The 9,481-nt window shown below is 41.1% G+C and overlaps 1 protein-coding gene across 1 annotated transcript; it reads left to right on the top strand.

The window, feature by feature from the left end:
• The first annotated feature begins 2,150 nt into the window (after positions 1–2,150).
• LOC130161512 (holocytochrome c-type synthase) lies at positions 2,151–8,665 on the top strand. Its single transcript, XM_056364861.1, has 8 exons — positions 2,151–2,273; positions 3,250–3,368; positions 3,880–3,927; positions 4,261–4,391; positions 5,203–5,351; positions 5,448–5,567; positions 5,665–5,751; positions 6,850–8,665. The coding sequence occupies exons 2-8, from the start codon at positions 3,260–3,262 to the stop codon at positions 7,046–7,048; spliced, it is 843 nt and encodes a 280-aa protein (XP_056220836.1). The 5' UTR covers positions 2,151–2,273; positions 3,250–3,259; the 3' UTR covers positions 7,049–8,665.
• Positions 8,666–9,481: the final 816 nt, after the last annotated feature.

Genomic DNA, 9,481 nt, shown 5'->3' with positions numbered 1-9,481 from the left:
TAAACATTGGCCAACATTTGGGATTTGGGACAACAATGATCATGGAATGTGATGATCAGTTCATTGTGTATTGTGGTTTTCTAATTGCTTGCAAATTTGTTTGGACAATAACCAATTATAAGGACTTTTGAACTCTTATATGGTCTAACAGTTAAATACAATGGAAAACCCGTCCCCAGTGTTCAGAGTGACAAAGACAATGTCCACAACAGCTTTTCTGAAACGTTTGTAATAATACAACTTATCTCCATGGAAATATTCAGTTTTAGTGGAAAAAGGAGCGCAGGGCCGAGGGCACACACACCTGGAGATGTGGGGAGCAGCTGGCAAATGGTCTGGTTTGGAAAATTGAAAACTGGGATTTTTATGGGCCTTCACCCAAGTGATAGAGGGGGCTCAGTCAGGATAAAGTGAACACAGCTGTTTTCAACTAAACACCAGCTCAAAGACACAGTTTAGAAAAGGCAGGGTAGAGGCCCTGTGTCAAAATGTAGTTTTCAGGTTGTTTTATTTCTGTTGATATTGTTCTTACACAGTGTTTTTTTCTACGTAGATTTGTGTGTAATTAAATTACAGAAAAGCAAGTCACACCAAGCAAACCTGGGGTGGAGTGGCCTAGATAGTCCAGCTTGAGTTCTGGTTGGTTCCTGAGGCTTCAGGGAAAATACTGCTGTGTGCAGTCTGCATGTGCACTGCGCTTGATGGATCTGGAAGGTGACAGGATACATACACAACTGGACAGAGAGTGGGAGGAAGCGGGGGTCAGTAAGGGCCCAGAGCTCATCTACGCCCTGGGGCCCCTTGGCATGTTAATCCAGTCGGTGTTAGTTTCCACGTGAAATGATTATAAAGTTTGATAAAAAAAACAATGTTCAGTAAAAAGATGTAGAATGAGATAAACAGAAAAAAAAACTAACCCTCCTTTTCATTCAATAAATACATCATCCCCCTGTGTGCTACAACCTTATATATATAAATACTGTATATACAGCAATAAGTTATATATATTACTTATTACTATTACTTGTTTACTTTTTTTTTTTTTAGCTGTGGTGCAGTTAAAATACAATCAGTTCAGAAGTATATAAGATTTGACTCTGACAAGATTTGACCTGGATCTTGTTTCAGGAATTTCAGGGTCAGAGGTCACAGCACTGACAAAACACAGCACCAGAACATCAGAGAGATACTTGGGGAAAGTGAAGATATATATTATGCACTTAAAAAAAAGTAAAAATTCCTTTCTTTCTCTTCAGTGTTTCTCTATTCTATTTGGGCTTAATTTACCATAATATATTTACGTGAGAAAATCTTGACAAGGCAGCGTTTTGGCGCCATCGAGTGGCCAGTCACGCCTACTACAGGAGGAATTCTGTTTTGTAACTAATTCAGTGTAGTACAGTGTTGGGGAGTTACATGTAACTTGATTACGTAATTAAATTACAAAACAAATATAATTGCAATCAGTTACAGTTACTGAGAAAAAAATGTACACTATATAGAATATGACATTGATTCTGTTGCTTTGTCTGTGAATGACCGAGCAGGAACGTCTTCTTTGGGCATATCTGCAGAAAAGTGATAGATGTGACATCTTATAAAAATCACTAACTTCATTCAGCATCATGTTTTTCATTAAATATTAACTTGGATAGGTCATGAGGTTGTGAAATTTCATCAGGGCAGACTAAATAATGTAATTCGTTTTTGTTGCATTTTAACCAGGTCCATACCTGGCACCACTAATACATAAATTCATTTAAAACGTCTAAAATCTTAATGTACATTTCACTCTAGGTTTTAGTCAACAGAATGAATGATGACTTCATATATATATATATATATATACATATTTGCCCAGCTAACACTTTTGTGCCTGTTGTGGCTGGAGTTACATTATATATAAGATTAGAAAGTTGTTTCATATATGTTGTTTTGTTAGAATAGTCCACTATTTATAGTATTAAATAAAGACCAGTGCCATTCAGTCTCAACCATAATCAACCATCAGGCAATTGTTGTTGTTTTTGACCTCATTCAGAGTGTATAGCTATGCAACAGTCAAGCTAATGTTATATCACCCATTACGTATTATGTATTATGAGAGATTTACGTTTTTTTGTCCATGTCAACGTGATGACGTATACGGCTTACGTACGGCACATGTTATACAGAGTTGTGCAACTCCTTCTACGTAACATCGGCTGTCCTGCACGTTGACATTGGGGTAGTAACCTGACAGAAGAACACTTCTCAGCTGACTTCTCTGAAAGGTTCGTTATTTCTCTTTCGTATAATATTTCTCTTTTGTAGCTTATATGAATAGTCAGAAACTAAAAGAGGCGCCATGAATGTACTACTAACTCGTTATGTCAAAATTACGTTACATTTTAAAACAAAAAAGACAGTCAAACGTATCAGCTAACGTTAGCTTAGCTGCTAGTTAGCCTGGCTAAAGTTAAATGAACGCAGCTAGTGCTAGTTGCTACTTAGCCCGATCACCAGACTGAGCTGCTTTTTCGTTTCACTTTATTATGTTCATTCTGTTTTTTATCGCAGAATAAACCGGAGACATGGCGGGTTCACAGGTCTGGGTCCATAGCTAGCATTGCTAAGTTAGTTAGGTCTAGTTTCACTGAGGCTGGGATGCTAACGTTAGTCGCGAGGTTAATCAAGGATAACTTCTGGCAGGATGGAGCGTCAGCCTCCTCAGCCATTCTGCTGGTTAACCTTCATTTGTTTTTATCTTTGTTAGCCACAAGAAATCACTGTAGAGATGAATATTAAGACTAATGCACTCATCATACTGTCGGCCACCCAGTGCTCTTTATTCCTGATTATTAAATGTTGCTCTGATGCTTCTCTTTGCCATATTTAAACACTTTTAATTTGGAAGACAACTGGACAGATAAGTTAAACTTATATTAACATTAACAAGTTATCTTCATAGGTCTGTCAAGTAAATAATTGTTTACATAAATTGATGTCCTCACAGAGAACTTGCCATCATTCAGGAATTTTAGATATTCGTGCCAAAATAGTATTCATAGAAACAAAAATTAAAAAAAATAATACTCAACAGTGACCAGGAGTTCAGGCTAACCTTCAGTACAGGACTCAATGCTACAGTTTCTACTGTGAAAACACTCCAGAGGTTCAGTACCTACTGTACTCCACTCACTAGTTATCCACACTAGTGCATCTGTTGTTGCCTGTTTTAATGAGTTCTGTGTGTTGTTTCCACCTCAGACAGGGCAGGATGGGAGCGTCCATGTCCACACCTGCTGCTCCTACAGTGAGGGCAGAGGCCATGATGGCTGCCCCTCCTCAGGGCTGCCCCATGCACCAAGAGGCCAAGCCTGTCGCAGGTTAGTGCTGCGGGAGGGACGAGGCTTTTAACTGTTGCTACCTGTTACCCGTTTGTGTGTCTCAGCAGGATTACGCAGAAAGTATTGAACCAATTTGCACCAAAAGGTGGAGGGATGGGGCATAGACCAGAGAAAAACTCTTTAAGTTTTAATGCTGCTCTGGTTAAAGGGACGGATCCAGGAATTTCTTTTTTTAACTTGTCTTAAACAGAGATGGGGCATTTTTTGATTTCATGTTTTGGCAATTTCTCCAGAAATAATGTTTGGACCTTAATGTAAAAGCTCAGACATTATAAAGATGTTGAGAGCTATGACTTTGTATAATCTGGTGCAGATCCAGATATTAGTCTGGGTCTGACAGACATGTACGATTGTTAAGACTTGGTGGAGGTATGCGCTCTGCTGAGTGTCATTCTAGTTTAGCATTGTATCATATCATACAGTTTTTAATCATTGTTGGTAAATTGTGTTAACATATTGTAATTGGTTTGTCTGTATCTGTCTCTCTCAGTGTCTCCACCTTCAGAGTGCCCCATGCATCAAGCTCAGCCTGCGAAGGGTAGGTCCTTCATACTTAGGTCAATGTCACGTGGGGCTGTTACATGATATGCCTGTTAATGATGAATTATTCAGCACCACTTTGACAAATACATTTCCGCTGACTTATAAATTAGTTTATTATAATTTGTTGGCCTAAAAATAATTGACTTAAAGATTTCCTGTGCTGTATTTGATTTGTTACAGTGGCTGCTGCTACTGCTCCCTGCTGTTGCCTCATCATTGTTACACAAGTTTAGCACAATTTGCTTCCTCTTGACTGCATTGCTTTATATTTTTTGTATATTGATTGTTGTAATGCTGAGCCTCAATCAGGTGTTCATGTCTCCTGTAGCGTCTCCTCCGTCAGAGTGTCCGATGCACAAAGCAGAAGCAGGTCCAGCCCACCAGGACCGGGCCTATGAGTTTGTGGAGTGTCCCATGAAAGCTGCAGCGGGCATGAGTGACATCGACCCTGCGAACATGGTACATGCACCACGTTAGTGTAGGGAGTGGGCGCTGTGTGGACGGAGGAAGGAGTGAGGGGGGGGCAGATTGTAGCAAATAAGATGGAACAACTTGTGAAGAGATGAAGATGGATTCAATAAAAAGAAGATTCATCAGCAACTGTTTTGATTATTGATTAATCATTTCAGTCGTTTTCCAAGCAGAAAAGTCAAAAATGTTCTAGTTCCAGCTTCTACAAAGTGGCGATTTTCTGCTTTTCTTTGTCGTGTATGACGGTAAATTAAACATCTTCAGGTTTTGACAGTTAGTTGGACAGAACAAGTTTCTTGAAGACACCAGCTTCACCTATTTTTTAACGTTTAACTGAATAATCAATAATGAATATAATCGTTGGTAGTAGCCGTAGAAGAAGCGCTCTGAAGAGAGATATTTGTAGCTGTTCAAAAGAATCAATCGCACAGCAGTTACCACTGAAACAGTCTTTAATCTGAGATTAAACGGCTCCACCATCTGTTCTGCTCCTGAAGTGCACAGCCTGAAAAACCTTATTGGAGTAAAAGATTTTACAGCTTTTAGTTTTAGTAACAATCTAAAAACATCAGGTGTTTTATTTCTAAACTTGCTTCTCAGCCTTAAATACTTTTGCACATTAGAGATTGTTTTCTGCCTGAGTATCTTCCCTCCTGCGTGACTGCAGAGTCTTACAACTTCATTTAAATCTTTTCTCACTTTGTCATTAACACCACAAATTCACTCTGCTGTCACATTTTTAAAGATTCGAGTGTTGACAGTGTCCTTGACTTTGTCTTCCCTCCCTGTGTGTGCACAGATGCCTCCCCCCAACCAAAAGCCAGCTCCAGACCAGCCCTTCGACCTGTCAGTCTCCAGAGAGGAGTCCACCATTCCCCGTCACGGCACAGAGAAGAACTGGGTCTACCCGTCTGAACAGATGTTCTGGAACGCCATGCTGAGGAAAGGGTCGGTTGATTTTTCTGTGCACAGGCAGTGAAAAACTCTGGGATTCTTGGACGTGGTTTAACAGGTGGTTTAATCTGTTGCGTTCCTGTGACGCAGGTGGCGCTGGCGTGACGACGACCTCGGTTCTGGTGACATGACCAACATCATTAAAATCCACAACAAGAACAACGAGCAGGCCTGGAACGAGATCCTGAAGTGGGAGGCCATGCACGCATTGTGAGTCATGAAACGACCTCGCTCTTTATTTACCTCGTGTGATCTCTCTGTTCAGTCGCAGTTATTTAATGAGTTTGTGTCTCGTCTCTCCTCCTAGTGAATGTCCATGTGGACCGACCCTGAAGAGGTTCGGGGGGAAAGCCAAGGAGTACTCGCCCAGGGCTCGCCTCCGCCACTGGATGGGGTGAGTCCTTTAACTCTAAATCTGCCTGAGTTTTAGTTCATTACTTAGATTTTCACATCAAAGTTGTATTTTTGTTGTTTCACATGCGTCGTGTTTTGCTTTGTATTTTTCATGAGATTAAATTAAAATTCCATATTTATTTGGTGGTGCGGATCAAAAGCATGAGAAAGCGAAAAACCTCAACCCCGTCTTTTCCCTCAGTGTGGAGACACTGAGCACTGCAGCTGTTTGATGTTAGAAATATTAGAACCAGCTGATGCCTCCATCAAACAACACAAATGAAACTGGGATGTTATTTTCACCTTTTAACTCTCATGCAGTGAAGGCGTCTGCGTCATTCCTCTGTCACGGCTCCATTAACCACTGGAAGAACTTCAGACATGTAGCTGCCTCTTTCCAAAACAAGAGGCGAGAGCTGGTTTTGTCTGTATCACAAGCAGTTTGTACTTTAACCGTTTGAGTTACTTTATCTTTTGTATCTGCGTGTTCCTTCTCCTGCTTCACACACGAGTCAGTTACAAAAACAAACGAGGAGAACTCATTTTTCTGTACGTCCATAAATACAAACTCTGTAACGAAAGAAAAGCATCTTTAAATGTTATCTGTTGTTTACGTTCACAGTTAGTTTCATGCTTCAGAGACGCAGAGGACCAAAGAGTCTCTGTAGCCCACTCCTCTTCTCTGCCCGAGGCTACATTAGCCACTATTAGCATAACAAATCTCCGACCTCTCAGCATTGTGGGTCATGAAGGGGGGTCAGGTCTGGTTCTGTTGCATCAGTTTTATTTATTTATTTTAACTGTCCACAGTGAGTCAAGACAATGTTTTAAGAGTTTAATGCTAAATCACTGGAGAACTCTTTTTTTTTTTTTAAATACATTAATGCAAATCCTTTTATTCTAAATGCAAAGAGCAGCAGGAGAGGAGAGCGCCTCATCCCCTCTGACAGTCACACTTACAGGGAATTGAACTTGTGTAGTTTAGTGTAGTGTAGTCTTTTCTTCTCAGTTAGTAAACTTCACCCAGTTGTCACATGACACCTTCCACGTAGCATCAGTTTGTTGTATCATTGTTTAGTCGTCTTATTTCTCCCCTCAGCTACGAGCTGCCTTTTGACCGCCACGACTGGATCATCGACCGCTGTGGGAAGGAGGTGCGCTACGTCATCGACTACTACGACGGGGAAGTCAACAAGGACACCTACCAGTTCTCCATCCTGGACGTGCGCCCCGCCTTTGACTCGTTAGACGCCGTCTGGGACCGCATGAAGGTGGCCTGGTGGCGCTGGACGTCCTAAAGGACTCTGATAGGTCACTGTGTGAACTTCTTACACACACACACACACACACACACACACACACACACACACACACACACACACGAAGACTGTGAATATGGCGTTCCTCATTTCAGCTCTTTGCAACATGTGTGGTGCTTTGAAAAGAAACAAGAAGAAAACAAAACGATGACGATAGTTTTAGCAGTTTCTCACTGTCAGCTGTACGACGCTTCGTCTGTTAATCATATTGATTTTAAGTGGAAATTATAATTTCATGCTCGCATGGCAGTTCAGTCTTTAAAAGAGCTTACGCATCGAAGCTGGTGGAAGTGTTTGTCTCACAGGTCACTGGGGGCTTCTGGGAATCTGATCAGGCTTCAGTTCGCTCTCAGTTCAAATACAGTTTACTGTAGGTGAAGTTCATCATAACCCTGATGATGTCATCGTGATGTCATCAGGGTTATCTCCATGTAGATCCTGGGAATCTAAATTTTTCATGTTACAAACTGCAGGTGTGGAGTTTGAGAGACGGGGCCCTTTGCTAATCAGGGGAGTCGAATGAAAGATGTTAGCAAGGTGCATTATGGGGAACGTAGGCTCCAGCACTTTTCGATCCTGACCCATTCAGTCAGGATATTTTGGCTGCTGCTGTTTTGATTTTGGCTTGTTTTAAATGTTTCTGGTACTGATGTAGAAGTGTCCACATATATTTAGTGGTGATTGTCGGCTAATCTAATATCTGTTTTTGTTTGTTACCATAATCCAAAAGTCCAGAGAAGGGAAACGCCCACAGCATTTTAAAAGTCACAGTATAACGGTTGATTTCAAAGATTCATATGTTCATTTGAACTGAAGATGTGCTGTATATTCAGGTATTTGATTGATTGTGATAGTTTTTCCTTATGATGTAAATGCTGTGTAAATGAACTTTGACCTGAGCTCGTTTCTGCTGCTCGTGATCTGCTGACTCACTTCCACTAGTCTTCCTTTTTGAAGCACATTTGCTCTGATTGTAGGAAACATTACTTTCTTGTTTTTCCAGGATCATCTTTATTGGTGAGAGCGGTTTGACAGATGAACATGACTGTGGTGGGTTATGGGTGTGGATATATATTGATATTTTTATAAAGGACGAGGACTGAGATCAGCCTTACTCTGTACCCATTTCCCTTTTACCTTCTTATTGTGGTTAGTTTGCTCTGACCTCCTCAGTCGGACTTTAGGTGCAGGTGACAGGATTGGAGATTAAACTAAAAGCCAACCGACCCGTTCATAGACTGTACCATTATGTTCTTGCAGCATTCTTCAAATACTACAACACTTACCTATTTCATTACACAAAAAGGGATAAAAGATTAAAAGTAACCCAGTGAAACTGGATTCTCGTCTCGGATATATCACATCAGATGTTTCAGTGCAACATTTCATCTGCGGCTCCTTCAGTGCTGTCACAGTTCCCTGTCTCAGCTCTGGTGTATAATTGTGTTGCGCTGATGTTCATGTTTTTATTTATTGTTATGAATGAATCATTTGTTTGTGCAGAATCTCAATGTTTCTGTTCCCAATACGTGTTCTTGTATCTTAAAAAAACTTCTGGAGGTCAACTAAACTATCAATAAAACTGGTCCTCTTCTGCCTCTGAATAATCTTTGTCTTTGTCTCGGAAACTAGTGTTCAGATAAACTACAAGGCTCAAAGTATGTGGAGACCCAAACATTACACCCAGACATGATGGCTGAATGTGTTTTCCATGGGGAATAATGTGCCGTTGTAACAGGTTCTGCTCTTTCAGTGTAAGACTTTCCCCCAGATGTTAAACCAGCTCCCGTTCGGTCTCAGTGAGGCCTGGTACTGATGCTCAGTGACATTTCCTCACTCACAGCTCATCGCAGACGTGTTGGATGTTGTTGAGGTCAGGACTCTGAGCAGGGAAAACCATTTCTTTATGGAGCAAAATTGGAAGTTGCACAACTCTGTGAAATATTGTGTTCTGTAAGATTAAGATTTACTGTTTAGCACCATCTGCTGGACATAATGCAACAGTGCAGTTGCAACTGAGGCCAGCAGCAGTATTTCAGTGTAATGTCACAGTTTATTTAATGGTCAGGGTTTCACAGTGATTCACAGGGAAAAAGGGAGATAATCCTGTAACTGAAAAACAAGCAGAACAACTTGAGAATACAAGATATAAAATCAAGGGAAGCAGAAGCAAACTGTAGTTTTCAGCCTTGACCATGGACCCACCAGAAGTCTCTGCTCTGACGGTCTGAGGCGTCTCCCACAGGTCACAAGGCACAACAACTCCTTCAGATTCAGAGGGGCCCGACCATGTGACGGCGTGTATATCAAGAATGAAATTAAATCAATCCGTAAAAAGTGACAGGAAGCCAGTGGAGGGACACAGAGATCTGGACCAGTTGGAGCCAAGATGAGGAAGGTGAGAAGGTGTTA

This window comes from Seriola aureovittata, chromosome 20 (assembly GCF_021018895.1).
Source record: "Seriola aureovittata isolate HTS-2021-v1 ecotype China chromosome 20, ASM2101889v1, whole genome shotgun sequence".
Lineage (NCBI taxonomy): Eukaryota > Metazoa > Chordata > Actinopteri > Carangiformes > Carangidae > Seriola > Seriola aureovittata.
The sequence above is the reverse complement of the archived record's forward strand: the minus strand, read 5'-3'. Positions and strand labels throughout refer to the sequence as shown.